This window comes from Pan paniscus, chromosome 3 (genome assembly GCF_029289425.2).
Source record: "Pan paniscus chromosome 3, NHGRI_mPanPan1-v2.0_pri, whole genome shotgun sequence".
NCBI classification, from domain to species: Eukaryota; Metazoa; Chordata; class Mammalia; order Primates; family Hominidae; genus Pan; species Pan paniscus.
The window spans coordinates 137,080,536-137,097,049 of NC_073252.2; the positions used below are offsets into that span (position 1 = coordinate 137,080,536).

Genomic DNA, 16,514 nt, shown 5'->3' on the forward strand with positions numbered 1-16,514 from the left:
TTATTCAGGAATAGGACATTGCAGTGGGAATATGCATGCCATAGTAAACAATATGCATATTCATGGAAAGTAAAGTGTATTAAGGTTCTCCAGACGGGCAGAACCAATAGGATATATGTATGTAAAAACAGGAGTTTATTAGGGAGAATTGGCTCACACAATTAAAAGGCAAAGTCCCACAATAGGCCACAATAGGCCCTCTGTAAGCTGGGGAAAGAGAAAAGCTGGTAATGTGGCTCAGTCCAAGTCTGAAAGCCTCAAAACCAGGGAAGCCAAGAGTGCAGCTCTCAGGCTGAGGCCAAAGGCCCAAGAGCCCCTGAACGCCACTGGTGCAAGTCCCAGAGTCTAAAGGCGAAGATCCTGGAGTCTGATGTCCAAAGGCAGGAGGAAAGGAAGCAAGTATCTGGCATGCGAAAGGAGAATGAGAGAGAGAGAGAGAGAGAGAGAGAGAGAGAGAGAGAGCTCAGCAAGCTGAACATCCCTTCTCCCGCCTGCTTTGCTCTAGCCGCACTGGCAGCAGATTGGATGGTGCCCACCCACATTGAGGGTGGGTGGGTGGGTGTGCATCACCCTCTCACAGTCCACTGACTCACATGTCAATCTCCTCTGAAAACACCGTTCAGAAATAATGCTTCACCAGCCATCTAGGCATCTCTCAATCCAGTCAAGTTGACACCTAATATTAACCATCACATAAAGAAAGACAAAGGTTTTTAAAGAAAACATGAGAAGGATTACATAATTGTTTTGAGATAATTATCCTTGGCTACAAAGATCAATAACGAGGGTGACGTCAATCCAAGGTTGGACAGGCAGTTGCTGAGCAGATGTCCTCACAGAACATCTGCATGTTGGCCTTTGTGCAAGATTGTGGTTTTTGCAGAGTCTTTTGTAATAGTTTCTGTCATCCAGCATTTATTCATGAGAAAACACTTCCTTCACGGCCTTTCCTAGCCCTGTTTGTCAGGGTTTGGTTTTTTGGGTTTTTTTTTTTTTTTGGTTGTTGTTGTTTTCTTTCTTTCTTTTAACAAAAGTGACTCCATTTTGATTCTGACAGTTTTCACAATAGGATTCTCATGGTTAAGAGATGTTTGCTTTCTTTTTTTTTTTTTTTTAACAGAGTCTCACTTTGTCACACAGTAGCATGATCAGGGCTCACTGCAGCTTTGCTTCCACCTTCTGGGCTCAAGCAATCCTCCATCCTCAACCTCCCAAGTAGCTGGGGCTACAGGGGTGCACAACCATACTTGGCTATTTTTTTTTTTTTTTTTTGGTAGAGACAAGGTCCCACTATGTTGCCCAGGCTTGTCTTGAACTACTGTCCTCAAGCAATCTTCCTGCTTCATCCTCCCAAAGTGTCGGGAGCTCTACCACTGTGAAAGTAGTTAAGTATAGTACATAATGGTTAACATCATTTTAGCAATCTTAAAGTGTATATTTTGGTAAAAGCCACAATTTCACAAGAAAGCAGTCAGGCATAGTGGCTCACACCTGTAAATCCAGCACTTTGGGAGGCTGAGGCAGGAAGATCACTTGAGCCCAGTAGTTCAAGACCAGCCTGGGCAACACAGTGAGACTCTCTCTCTACAAAAAAATTTTTAAAAAATTAGCCAGGCACAGTGGCTCAAGCTTGTGGTCCCAGCTACTTGGGAGGCTGAGGTGGAAGGATTGTTTGAGCCCAAGAGATCAAGGTTGCAGTGAGCCATGATCCCATCACTGCACTCCAGCCTGGGGAACAGAGCAAGACCCAGTCTCAAAAAATAAAATAAAATAAAAATAAATATAAATAATTTAAATGTTTTAAATTGTGGTAAAAAAAAAGATAATATAAAATTTACCATCCTAACCACTTTTAAGTGTTAATCAGTTCAGTAGGGCTAAGTAGCTTCACACTGTTGTACAACAGATATTCAGAACTTATTTAACTTACGAAACTGAAACTCTATACCCATTAAACAGTAACTCTCCATTCCCTCCTCCCCCCAGCCTCTGGCAGCCACCCTCTACTTTCTGCCTCTATGAATTTTACTACTCTAGATACCTCATATAAGTGGAATCATACACCAATTGTCTTTTTGTAACTGGCTTATTTTTCCTAGCATAGTGTCCTCAAGACTTATCCATGTTGTAACATGTGACATAATTTTCTTCCTTTTGAAGGCTGAATAATATTCCATTATATATATATATATACCACATTTTATTTATCCATTCATCCATTAATGCACATTTGGGTTGCTTTCACCTGGTCTATGTAAGATTTGTTTTTTGTTGTTTTGGTTTTTTGTTGTTGGTTTTTGAGACAGTGTCTTGCTCTGTCACCCAGGCTCAAGTGCGGTGGCATGATCATGGCTCACTGCAGCCTCAACCTCCCAGGCTCAAATGATCCCTCTGCCTCAGCCCCCCAAGTAGCTGGGACTATAGGCGTGCGCCACCACACCTGGCTAGTTTTTGTATTTTTTGCAAAGATGGAGTTTCACATGTTGCCCAGACTTGTCTCGAACTCATAAACTCAAGCAATCTGCCCACCTCTGGCTTTCCAAAGTGCTGGGATTACAGGTATGAGGTACCACGCCTGCCTGGCTGTAAAATTTTTTGTTATAGCAATATTATTAGTATGTTCTGAATTAGCTAGCTTGTTTAAGATTGAAGGAACACACACATGGGTTATCATCAATGACAGAGTGTATTGCAAGGATATATAAGGATTTGGGGTTTCAAGAAAGGCAGGTAGCTCTGGAAATTGCCTCATCCAGCTGCATTATATTTCATGAGATTGTGCAAAAGGTACTACAGGAACCAGGATCTTTATTCATAACAGCAATCTTATCTAAAACTATTCATCTTCTTCTTGGTATATCTAGTATTTATATTTCCCAAAAGAGATGTTTTATTTGAGTGGACTTGTCATCATTTATTGCAGAGTATCATCCTTGGACAAGAGTGCCTGCCAGAGTGCTGCAAAGCCAGCTGGCCCTCATCATGCTTTATGCTACTGCCTTCAGCCTGTGCTTCAGTCCTTAATCCCATTTGCTGTGACTAGGAGAGTGGGGATGGTTTTTCTTTTTTTCTTTCTTTCTTTTTTTTTTTTTTTTGAGACATGAGTTTCACTCTGTTGCCCAGGCTGGAGTGCAATGGCATGATCTCACTCACTGCAACCTCCACCTCCCGGGTTCAAGCAATTCTCCTGCCTCAGCCTCCCAAGTAGCTGGGATAATAGGCATGTGCCACCATGCCCAGCTAATTTTTTTTTTTTTAATTAGAGATGGGGTTTCACCATGTTGAACAGGCTGGTCTCAAACTCCTGACCTCAAGTGACCTACCCGTCTCAGCCTCCCAAAGTGTTGGGATTACAGGCGTGAGCCATCACGCCCCACCCAGGGCATGGCTTTTCTTATAGTGCATACCATAAGCCAAAGTAGCTCAGATAGGAAGCAATCATTTAGTCTCTACTTTAGGATGGAGCTCTAAATTTGTATGCCTATACCTTATAGAATATATATATATATATATACACACACACACACATACATACACACACACGCACACACACATAAATTTGAGTCTTGTGTTTCCCCCATTCTTCCCCTTAGCACCTAACATTTATTGATTTATTCATTTATTCACCCATTTTATTTGTACTGACATTGAACAAAAATATGTCAAGTCCTCTGGTGTTCAGTGCACTTCATTAACCTCCTCCCACCCATGCTCTCAGAGACCCTGGGAGGCAGGTAGTATTCATGTTGTGAACCTAGTCAGGATGGTTTTCCACATCAAAAATCAGAGGTTTGGCTGGGCGCAGTGGCTCACGCCTGTAATCCCAGCACTTTGAGAGGCCAAGGTGGGCAGATCACCTGAAGTCAGGAGTTCCAGACCAACCTGGCCAACATGGCAAAACCCTGTCTCTACCAAAAACACAAAAATTAGCCGGGTGTGGTGGCACATGCCTGTAATCCCAACTACTTAGGGGGCTGAGGCAGGAGAATCGCTTGAACCCGGAGGTCGGAGGTTGCAGTGAACCAGAGATTGCGCCATTGCACTCCAGCCTGGGTGGCATAAGACTCCATCTCAAAAAAAAAAAATTCAGAGGTTCTATGCTTCAATCCTTCAGAGTGCTGGTTTCTTAATTAACTAATTAACACATTAATTAATGTGATAAAATGAGAATGTATAACTGGTATATTATTAATATGGTATGTTTTCCAGGTAAATTATTTGCTCTTAAAATAAGGCCCTTCTGGACCGGGCGCGGTGGCTTACACCTGTAATCCCAGCACTTTGGGAGGCCAAGGCGGGTGGATCACCTGAGGTCAGGAGTTTCAGACCAGCCTGGCCAACATGGCGAAACTCCATCTCTACTAAAAATAGAAAACAATTAGCCAGGTGTGGTAGCAGGCACGTGTAATCCCAGCTACTTGGGAGGCTGAGGCAGGAGAATCGCTTGAACCCGGGAGGTGGAGGTTGCAGTGAGCCAAGATCACACCATTGCACTCCAGCCTGGGTGACAAATCGAGACTCTTTCTCAAAAAAAAAAAAAAAGACCCTTCTGAAGACAATGCTTTCACCCAAAAGACTGGCTACATAATTTATGGCACCTAAGGCAAAATGAAATGCAGGGCCCCTTGTGTACTAACTCAAAAATTATTAAGAATTTTAAGATGTTGGCCGAGCACGGTGGCTCACGCCTGTAATCCCAGCACTTTGAGAGGCCGAGGCGGGCGGATCATAAGGTCAGGAGATCGAGACCATCCTGGCTAACACAGTGAAACTCCATCTCTACTAAAAATACAAAAAAAAAAAAAAATTAGCCGGGTGTGGTGGCGGGCACCTGTAGTCCCAGCTACTCGTGAGGCAGAGGCAGGAGAATCGCTTGAACCCGGGAGGCAGAGGTTGCAGTGAGCCGAGATCATGCCACTGCACTCCATCCTGGGTGACAGAGCCAGACACTGTCTCAAAAAAAAAAAAAAAAGTATTTTAAGATGGCAACAGCAGAACACTAAACCAAGTACAAGGCCCATCTAAGCATGGGGACATGTGCAGCCACACAGGTTGCACACCCATGAGGCCGGTTCTGAAGAGGAGTGATGTCAAGTTGGAATGCCATGCAACATGGCAGGTCATTACAAAAGTTCGTTTGCATGGGTAGTTCTTTTGCTATCTGTTAAATTCTATCACATAGGCAAGTCTCTGTTTAAACAACTTATAAAACTGTGTTTACCAGGGTAAAGAAAAGAGTAAAGCTCTCTGGAGATCACTACAATGTAGGGTGAAAGAAGAATCAAGCAATAATAGAACACAGAGAGCTTAACTTGCCCAAAGTTACATATACATTATTCATTATTCAATATACATATTCATTATTCAGTATGTATTTGAGCTAAGACTACAGAAACCCTGTTCACTTCTCTCCACCTCCTGACTGCCTCGAGCACTACAGTGTCCACAAGCCTTGGAAATACAAGGAAAATAGTATATTTATTTTGGTTTGTTCCGATTAACATTTGGACCCATTGCTTTAAATGTAAAGGTCTTTTACCTGAAATGGTATCTGGAGGTTGAAAAAATATATTGAGAATATTATTCGAAAATGTAAATTATCTGCTGTCTAAAAATAAGTTTATCTTAGGAGTGATGATTGCACATTATGAATGTACTTAATGAACTGTTTGCCTAAAAATGGCTACAATGGCACAGTTTAGGTTATGAATATTTTACCACAATTTTTAAAATAAAATAAATTTATCCCAGATTTCCCAACTTTTTAGACACCCAGTACACGTTGGACATTGAAAGCCATCTAATATATGTTATTGAGTGAAGACCCATGTTATTCCACACTATGGATAGGCTGTATCTTTTTTTTTTTTTTTTTTTTTTTTTTTGAGACAGAGTTTCACTCTATTGCCCAGGCTGGAGTGCAGTGGCACGATCTCGGCTCACTGCAACCTCCACGCCCCGGGTTTAAGTAATTCTCCTGCCTCAGCCTCCTGAGTAGCTGGGATTATAGGCACCCACCAACACGCCTGGCTAATTTTTGCATTTTTAGTAGAGACGGGGTTTCACCATGTTGGCTGGGCTGGTCTTGAACTCCTGATCTCAAGTGATCCGCCCACCTTGGCCTCCCAAAGTTCTGGGATTACAGGCGTGAGCCACTGCACCCAACCAGGATGTATCATTTTTATGTAAGAATACTGAAACAGAGAGTAGACAGGAGCAGACAGTCTTTTTAGTTCACATACTTTTGCATTATTCTAATTGTTTATAGGGTGCATATATACTGTTTTAAAAATCATTTTTGACAAGATATTTCTATTTGGGGGATGGAAAAAATGAAGAAACAAATACATTAGAAACAGTCCTCATAGTTAGGAGTTAGAGAGAGCCTGGATCTGCAGGTGTCCAGCTGCCTCATGGGCCACTGTTGGCCACTCTGAGATCCGCTTCATTACTGTGAACACAGACCAAGGTCCTGCATTCAGAGCATGCTCTAACCAAAAAGCCGGGTTCTGGTGAAGGCTCTCTTATTGGCTTTTACACATCTGCCTGCTTGGCGTGTCCTCATATGGCCTTGCCTCTGGGTGCATGGGAAGAAGCAGAGCTCAGGTTTCTCTTCCTCTTCTTTCAAGGACACCAGTCCCATCAGATTAGGGCCCCACCTTCTGACCTCATCTAACCTTATTTACCTCTTTGAAGGCCCTGTCTCCAAATATAGTCACACTGGGGTTAGGGCTTCAACATATGAATTTGTGAGGGGTGGTAGGGGGACACAATTCAGTTCATAGCAATACCTTTTATCAAATTGTCTTTCAGAAAGATTATACAAATTTATACTCCCTTTAACAGTGTTTGAGAGTGGCTATCCTGTACTCTCAACAAAGATTTTAACATTTTAAAAATCTAGATTATTTTGAAAATGGATTTTGAGGACCTCCAAGGACAAATGTTCATAACTGTACAAATAGGAGGCTTGGCTAAGTGACTTGGGTCAGGATAAACATTTCAATATTAAATACTTTAGAGACTCTCAGATTCATTTCCTTGCCTGTGGGTTACATAACATTAAGAACTTTGGTTTGTCTTTGAGCCTGGGAGGTACCCATGCCTCATAACTAGGAAAAAGCTTACCTGTGCACTTACATACTTTGCTAAAACCTAATGGAAGCAGTTCCCTAGTGCAAGGTTTAGAGAAAATGAAAATGAGTTGCTGAGAAAGGAACTAAAAAGTATTCTGGTAGATGAATTGGGTGGAATGTTAAAAAAATGTGAAGGGAGAAGTCATCTTGAGTACTGGGATTGAGAAGAATTCTTTGATATTAAGTTCCATAGCCTTTGGGTACTTATTTGATCACAGCTGCTTTTCTAATCCCTAGTGGTAGCTGAGCCCTAGGGAATCTTTTTTTTACTCAAATCAACCAGGGAAATGATGACCCCTTTCTCTGTGTATCTCCTTGTCAGGCAGCAATAGACCACATCTTCCAAACTACCAGACAAGAAGAAAACAACAGATTTTTTTTTGCGTATATACTAAAGTCCTACTACAGATTGCAGGAGCTCAACTGCTTACAAAAGAGGAAAAAGTACAACCATGGTCTGCTCTTTCCTTGCTTGCCCTTTGCTTCCAGGTGCAATGATTTCATAGACTTCTTTGCTAATGGATAGATCCCAGGGGGAAATAGAAAGAACAAAAAAACCTTGAATTTTTTTAGCATTTATATTTAAGCATAGCTTTAATTTTTTTAATGAAACATGCCCATTTAAACCAATCTAAATACAGAAAAGTATAAAGTACAAAGTAAAAATCACCTGGAGTATTATTACCCAGAGACAACCATGGTCATAATTACAGATATAGTAAAATGATTTTATATAAAGAGCTCATATATGCATTCTGTAACCTATTTTACTCAATCACAAGCATGAAATTTTTCTAAGTCAATAAATATGAAGAAATATCATTATTCATGATTTCACAGAATAACTCTAAATATATGTATCATAATTCACTTAGCCAGTCCTCAATTAGGTCATTTACAATTTGTGAAGCTACTATAAGCAATGCTGAGACAAACATCTTTCTGAATATATTTTTTACCACTTTTAGAAATATTTGTATAAGCACGTCTAATGTCTTTGGGACTAACAAGACATTAAAAATTATGAAGTCACACTTAGAAACTGAAAATATCTCAGATGAAAGCATGAAATTTTTAAAAAGAAAATATGTATAGCTTCTCTATTTCTGTCTACAAAAAGTAGTTATCACTACCCCTTTTGCAGAATATAGGGCCTTGAAATTCATTAACTTGGCCACCCCTTCATCCTCCTCCTGTCTTATGTGATATTGTGTTCAGAATTTGAAGTTTATATTGTTGTCATTTTTGTTGCTGTTTTACTTTGATTTTTTTATTTGAAAATTTTCAAGCCCACAGCAAAGTCAAAGAATAGTTTAAAGAACACCTATATACACGTCATTTAATTTTTCAATTATTATTTACAATTCAAATTGTTAATAATAACAATTTTCTTTTTCTTTTTCTTTTTTTTTTGAGACAGAGTTTCGCTCTTGTGGCCCAAGCTGGAGTGCAATGGCGCAATCTCGGCTCACCACAACCTCCACCTCCCGGGTTCAAGCAATTCCCCTGCCTCAGCCGCCCAAGTAGCTGGGATTACAGGCTTGCGCCACCACACCCAGCTAATTTTTCGTATTTTTTTAGTAGAGGCGGGGTTTCACCACCATGTTGGCCAAGATGGTGTCTGTCTCCTGACCTCGTGATCCGCCCGCCTCGGCCTCCCAAAGGGCTGGGATTACAGGCATGAGCCACCGCACCCGGCCAATAATAACGATTTTCAATTATTGATATTCTCACTCTTCTTTCTCTTGCCACCTCCTTTCCCTTACAGATATTTCTTTCTTTTGCAAAAGTTCAGCTACATATTTAAAAGAACATTTGGCTGAATGCAGTGGCGCACATCTGTAATCCCAACACTTTGGGAGGTCAAGGAGGGAGGATTGCTTGAGCCCAAGAGTTCAGGACCACCTGGGCAACATGGCAAAACCCCATCTCTACAAAAAATTTAAAAACATTTGCCAGGCATCAGCCAGGTGCGGTGGCTCATGCCTGTTAATCCCAGCCCTTTGGGAGGCCGAGGTGGGTGGATCACGAGGTCAGGAGATCAAGACCATCCTGGGTAACATGGTGAAACCCCGTCTCTACTAAAAATACAAAAAAAAACACAAAACATTAGCCAGGCATGGTGGTACATGGTGGTACATGTCTGGTCCCAGCTACTCAGGAGGTTGAGGAAAGAGGATCACTTGAGCCCAGTAGATTGAGGCTGCAGTCAGCCGTGTTCACGCCACTGCACTCCAGCCTAGATGACAGAGAAAGACCTTCTCTCAAAAAACAAACAAGCAAACAAACAAACCCAAAAAACTCCACCGCATTTATTATATTTTCTAGATGTTTTATAGGAAAAAGTTTTTCAGGATATACAGTTAGTTGTACTGCCAGAAATTAGAGTCCAATTTTATCAATTTGTATTCTGCTTTTTTTTCACAGAATATTATGTATTAATGATTTTTTTCATGGTTCCTGCTATGAACTGACTTGTGTCTCCTCCCAAATTCATATGGAGAAGCCTTAATCCTTATGAGACTGTATCTGGAAATAGGGTTTTTAGGAGATAATTAAGGGTAAATGAGGTCATAACGGTAGGTTCCTAATCGGAAAAGAATGGCCTTCTAAGAGGAAGAGATCTCTCTCTTTCTCGCTCTGTGCCATGTGAAGACATAGTGAGAAGGCAGCCAACTGGAAGCCAGGAAGAAGCGCTCACCAGAGCCTGACCATCATGCTGGCATCCTGGTCTCAGACTTCCAGGCTCTAGAACTGTGAGGAAAGATTTTTTTTTTAACTTTTTCATGAAACAGGCTCAGAAGGTAAATTTCTATTTTTATTTTTTATTTTTTTCGAGATGGAATCTTGCTCTGTCATCCAGGCTGGAGTGCAGTGGCGCAATCTCGGCTCACTGAAACTTCCGCCTCCCAGGTTCAAGCAATTCTCCTGCCTCAGCCTCCCGAGTAGCTGGGATTACAGGCACCCACCATCACACCCAGCTAATTTTTGTATTTTTAGTAGAGGCAGGGTTTCACCATGTTGGCCAGGCTGGTCTTGAACCCCTGACCTCAAGTGATCCACCCACCTCAGCCTCCCAAAGTACTGGGATTACACAAGTGAGCCAACGCACCCAGTCTTCAACTTTTTCTATGTGTGACTTGTGTGATAATATTTTCCTTCAGTATTTTAGATGCCTATTTATACTTTGTATGTGTTTTAAATTTTTACTTTTTTAATTTTTTATTTTTTTGAGACAGACTCTCGCTCTGTCGCCAGGCTGGAGTGCAGTGGAGTGATCTTGGCTTACTGCAACCTCCATCTCCCGGGTTCAAGCTATTCTCCTGCCTTGGCCTCCCAAGTAGCTGGGATTACAGGTGCATGCCACCACACCTAGATAATTTTTTGTATTTTAGTGGAGACGGGGTTTCACCATGTTGGCCAGGATGGTCTAGATCTCCTGACCTCATGACCCGCCTTCAGCCTCCCAAAGTGTTGGGATTACAGGCATGAGCCACTGCGCCCAGCCTAAAATTTTATTTTAATAAAAGCTCTGCCCTCTGACCTATATTTTGCTTAATTTTTTTTTCTTTTTTTTTTTTTAAACGGAGTCTCGCACTGTCACCCCGGCTGGAGTGCAGTGGTGCAATCTCAGCTCACTTTAACCTCTGCCTCCCAGGTTCAAGCGATTCTCCTTGCCTCAGCCTCCCAAATAGCTGGGATTACAGGCACCTGCCACCACACCTGGCTAATTTTTTTGTATTTTTAGTAGAGACAGGGTTTCACTATGTTGGCCAGGCTGGTCTCGAACTCCTGACCTCATGATCTGCCTGCCTTGGCCTCCCAAAGTGCTGAGATTACAGGCATGAACCACTGCACTCAGCTATTTTGCTTAATTTTTAAAAAGAAGAATTGCATTAATTGATGGAAATTTAGACTATGTTAAATAAGGAAAAACAAGCAAACACACACCAACCTGGGTCATGCAGAATTTCTCAGACATAGAATGGATTCGAAAAAGTCCCCAGGCCGAGGCAAATGCATATACAAAACCCTGTGAAAGGGAGAAACAAGGGACGTTTTCTAGGAATAGAAGGAAGACCACTGTGTTCGATCACAATTGAGTGAAGGGAATGAACTTAGGCTGAAGGGGGAGATGGGAGTGATCCTCAGGACCTTGAAGATGATGTCAACAGCTTAGATGTATATCTTTTTTTTTGTTCTGAGTCGGAGTTTCATTCTATCGCCCAGGCTGTATCTGGGCTCACTGCAATCCCCGCTTTCCAGGTTCAAGTGATTTTTGTGCCTCAGCCTCCAGAGTAGCTGGGTCTATAGGCACCTACTACCATGCCTGGCTAATTTTTGTATTTTTAGTAGAGACAGGGTTTCGCCATGTTGGCCAGGCTGGTCTCAAACTCCTGAGCTCAGGTGATCTGCCTGCCTTGGCCTCCCAAAGTGCTGGGATTACAGGTGTGAGCCACTGCGCTTGGCCTAGGTGTGTATTTTAAGAGTGATGCTGGGTTCGGCACAGTAGCTCATGCCACTTGGGAGGCCTTGGGAGGCCAAGGCAGGAAGATCACTTGAAGTCAGGAGTTCAAGACCAGCCTGGGCAATATGGAGAATCTCAGCTACTTGGGAGGCTGAGGCAGGAGACTCACTTGAACCCGGGGGGTGGGGATGGCAGTGGGCCAAGATAATGCCACTGAACTCCAGCCTGTGCAACAGAGTGAAACTCTGTGTCAAGAAAGAAAGAAAGAGAGAGAAAGAGAGAGAGAGAGAAAGGAAGGAAGGAAGGAAGGAAGGAAGGAAGGAAGGAAGGAAGGAAGGAGGGAGGGAGCGAGCTTATTCACCTCAGCTTTCAATTTGAGGCCATGCTCTTCATGGGCAGCCCCAGACAATAATCGTGCATGGCAAGGGTAAGTAGGACTGGTCATTTCTGCCCAAAGCTGGCCTCTTCTAACAATCTTTGCTGTGGAGCTCCCTGCTGAACTGACTGAGACTTTGTCAAATCTGCAATGGCCCAAGTCTCTCTCTGCCCCATCCTGCTTACTACCTCTTTTATCTCTCACAGACTAAATTTACCAATAAACCTCTTTCATTCCTGTCTCATTTTCTGATTTCCATAGGCCTGTTTACACACCTGGTAAATAATGAGGTTAGGAATATCTGGTCAAGGATATCTGATTGCTAATGACTGAAAGTTTGTGTCTCCCCAAAATTTGTATGTTAAAACCCTAATCCCTCATGTGATGGTATTTGGAGATGGAAACTTTGGGAAGTAATTAGGTCATAACCCTAATGAGTGGCATTAGTCCCCTTAGAGGAAGACACATGAAAACATCCTCTTTCTCTGCTCTCCACCATGTGAGTATACAATAAGATAGCCATCTGTGGGTAGGTGCTGGCTCACACCTGTAATCTCAGCATTTTGGGAGGCTAAGGTGGGAGGATCACTTGAGGTCAGGAGCTTGAGACCAGCCTGAGCAACAGGATGGTCTCAGTCTCCTGACCTCTTGATCCGTCAGCCTTGGCTGGGATTTTGTGCTAGGATTACAGGCGTGAGGCACCGTGCCTGGCAAAAAAAAAAAACAAAACACTTTTTAAGAAAAATTAGCCAGGTGTGGTGGCATGTGCCTGTGGTCTCAGCTACTCAGGAGGTTGAGGCAGGAGGTTGAGGCTGCAATGAGCCATGATTGCACCACTGCACTTAACCCCGGGTGAGAGAGCAAGATCCTGTCTTTGGAAAAAAAAAAAAAAAGGCCAGGTGCGGTGGCTCACGCCTGTAATCTCAGTACTTTGGGAGGCCCAGGCAGGCAGATCACCTGAGGTTGAGAGTTCAAGACCAGCATGACCAACATGGTGAAACCCTGCCTCTACTAAAAATACAAAAATTAGACGGGTGTGGTGGTGGGCACCTGTAATCCCAGCTGCTCAGGAGGCTGAGGCAGGAGAATCACTTGAACCCAGGTGGTGGAGGTTGCAGTGAGCCGAGATCATGCCACTGCACTCCAGCCCGGGTGACAGCGAGACTGTGTCTCAAAAAATAAAAAAAACACCAAAAAAAAGAAAACATTTAGGCCTAAAGTCTTCAAGCAGAAAGAAAGGGAAAGAAAGGAACTAGACGAGGCTTGATACAGTTCCCTGTGGATTATCAAATGTTTTTTCATCCATGATGTTATTTAACACTACATAGCCCAGACTTTTGAAAAATGCACTTTCACACTGCATTGTAAGCTGAACCACAGGGGCTGGGTGTGGTGGCTCATGCCTGTAATCCCAGCACTTTAGGAGGCCAAGATGGGTAGATCACCTGAGGCCAGGAGTTCGAGACCAGCCTGGCCAACATGGTGAAACCCTGCCTCTACTAAAAATACAAAAATTAGCCAGGTGTGGTGGTGGGTGCCTGTAATCCCAGCTACTTGGGAGGCTGAGGCAGGAGAATCACTTGAACCTGAGAGGCGGGGGTTGCAGTGAGCCGAGATTGTGCTACTGCACTCCAGCCTGGGTGACAGAGCAACACCTCGTCTAAAAAAAAGAAACAAAACAAAAAACAAACAAACAAACAAAAAACAGACAAACAAAAAACAAAACAACTATAGGGCCAGAATTCACACTTATATATGGCAATGAATTTTTCTCTGAAAGAAAAATATGTTCCCACTGTCACTCAATTTGGAAAGAGGTCAGTTCCAGGACAATAATTGAGGATTTGGAGAGGTGAGCTGTGACTCAGAGGAGAGATGGTCTTCCTCCTCTCCATGGCACTCAGAATGGTCTGGCTGGTTGGGAGGGTCTAGATTGTGAGGCAGAGATGCTAGAGATTGCAATGGCAAAGTAGGTTTGCGGGGACAGCACGAGCTGCTTCAGACTAATTATAATGGTGCAAGAGCCAGGCAGAGAGCTAACTTGGCCAGAAACTCCCAGGGAATATCTGGACTTGAGCCATAGTTACAAGTTATTTTCTGTTTTCCACTCCCTCCCTGAGCCTCCAGTGAAACCACGGTTTAAATTGTGTTATGGAGAATTAAAGGTTGTGCCCAAATGCGGCCACATCTATGAAAGAAGTACAATATTCAAACCATATGCCCTCGTGAACCTCAACCACCTTGCATGCTAGGATTTAGAGGGCCCAATGAATGATATCCCTGTTTCATGTCCATATATGGAACCAACTGAGAGAGACGTGAAAGAGTAAGGCAACAGGAGAGCAAAAACTATCACCTCTACTGCCATGAAAAGCAGTCGAAGGATGTTGATTAGGTGTGTTAGCCAAGTGGGCTACCTATCATCTCACCCGTGAATCGAACTTACCTGCCTCCTTGCAGGCAGTAGTGGACAACCACATGGAAAAGCAAAGCAGATTGTGTACCCTGCAGACAGGCAATACTCAAAGAGAAAAGAGGAAGAACCTGAGCGTGCTCAGCTCCTTCTCCCAAACTCTCCATTCAAATCCTTTGCTGCTCCTTTAGGGACCAGTAAGTGAAGGAGGTGGAGAAAGGCCAGGAAGATTAGACATGGAGTCAGGGGAAAGGAGTTTTCTCTGTTCCCCAAATGGTATGCAACAGTCAGTGTCAAGGCTAATAATTGCTGCTCAGGGCATATGAAAACATTGATTTCCTCAATACAGCCAATCCTGTTTATCTTCTTCACTCTATTATTCTTTTTTTCACAGAACCTGGACAATGAGTCCACTTGCAGTACCAGCTTTAGGCCCAGGTGAGTGGTGGCCTCTGCCCTGGGCCCTGCACTTTAGACAACCACACATATCACAAAGGCACATGTATTTGTTAAAGAACACATGAGTGCCTCTGGCACTTGGGATCCAGTGTTCAGTGCACTAGAACCCAGGCCCTGAATATCCATTCTTCTGACCAAGTGTTCAGGCCCCAGGGCCCATTCTGTCCCCATTCTGCATCTCTTGTGCCATGTGCTTGAAACAACACAACTGCCTCTACATGCTGACAGATTGGCCGGGTGCGGTGGTTCATGCCTGTTATCCCAGCACTTTGGGAGGCCGAGGCAGATGGGTCACGACGTCAGGAGATCGAGACCATCCTGGCCAACATGGTGAAACCCTGTCTCTACTAAAAATACAAAAATTAGATAGGCATGGTGGTGCACGCCTGTATCCCAGCTACTCAGGAGGCTGAGGCAGGAGAGTCACTTGAACTCAGGAGGTGGAGGTTGCAGTGAGCCGAGATCACGCTACTGCACTCCAGCCTGGCAAGAGTGAGACTCCGTCTCAAAAAAAAAAAAAAAAAAGAATGCTGACAGATTTATGGGGTGCTGCTGCTGACATTGGAGAGAGATGATGCTCTGTGCTGTGGGGAGGATTTGAGTAACAAAAGTTCTTAAGTAAAAGAAAAGACAAATTAATTTACCTTTCAGATTTTTTTTTTCTCAACAGCATGAATGCAGTAACTTCTTTCACTAAAAAAGCTTTGGTTCACAATAGAATAAAAATGTATTTGTCCTGCTTTTACTCATGTTTCAATGTGTGGCTCTGGAGCTATTCATGAATTGGTGTTTTATTTGCAGTAGTTGCAATGGCAGCTGAGAAACATTTTGCAATGAAAAAAATTCATTTTACTCTTATATATGAATATGTGTGAGTTATGTTCATTATCTAATGCTGCATGACAAAATCATCCTGTAACCTAGTGTCTTAAAACATCGATAATCATTTATCATCTCTCACCATTTCTGATCATCAGAAATTCAGGAGTCGTTTGGCTGCAATAATCTGGTTTTAGATGTCTCATGAGGTTGTAATCAGATGTCAACTAAGTCTATAGTTATCTGAAAGTTTGACTGAGGCTGGAAAATCTACTTCCAAAATGACTCACTGACATATCTGGCAAGTTGGTGCTGGCTGTTGGCAGGAAGCCTCAGTTCCTCTGCATGTGGGCCTCTCTTCTTGAGCTGCTTGAATGTTCTCATTTCATGCTTGCCAGCTTCCCCCAGAGCAGGCAATCCCAGATTAAGAGAGAAGCTTCAATGAATTCTATTATCTTGATTTGGAAGTCATGCAGCATCTTTTCCACCATATTCTATTGGTCATACAGAACAGCCCTGATTCAATGTGGCAGTAGACTACACAATGGTATGAATACCAGGAGGCAAGGACAATTGGAAGCCATCTTAGAAGCTGGTGTATTAGTCAGGGTTCTCTGCAGGCACAGAACTAATAGGATAGATGTATATATGAAGGGGAGTTTATTAAGGAGTTATTATTGACTCATGATCACAAGATGAAGTCTCACAATAGGCCACCTGCAAGCTGAGCAGCAAGGAAGTCAGAGTCCCGAAACCTCAAAAGTAAGGAAGCCAACAATGCAGCCTTCAGTCTGCAGCTAAAGGCCCCTGGAAAACCACTGGTGTAAGTCCAAGAGGCCAAAA

General features: G+C 43.0%; 1 protein-coding gene across 1 annotated transcript in view; it reads left to right on the forward strand.

The window, feature by feature from the left end:
- LOC134730322 (uncharacterized) overlaps positions 1-16,514 on the forward strand; it is a 64,388-nt gene that overhangs the window by 31,434 nt on the left and 16,440 nt on the right. The window contains exon 3 of the mRNA XM_063604065.1: positions 14,788-14,831. Coding sequence (XP_063460135.1) covers positions 14,788-14,831 — 44 coding nt within the window. The remainder of the gene's footprint in view (positions 1-14,787; positions 14,832-16,514) is intronic.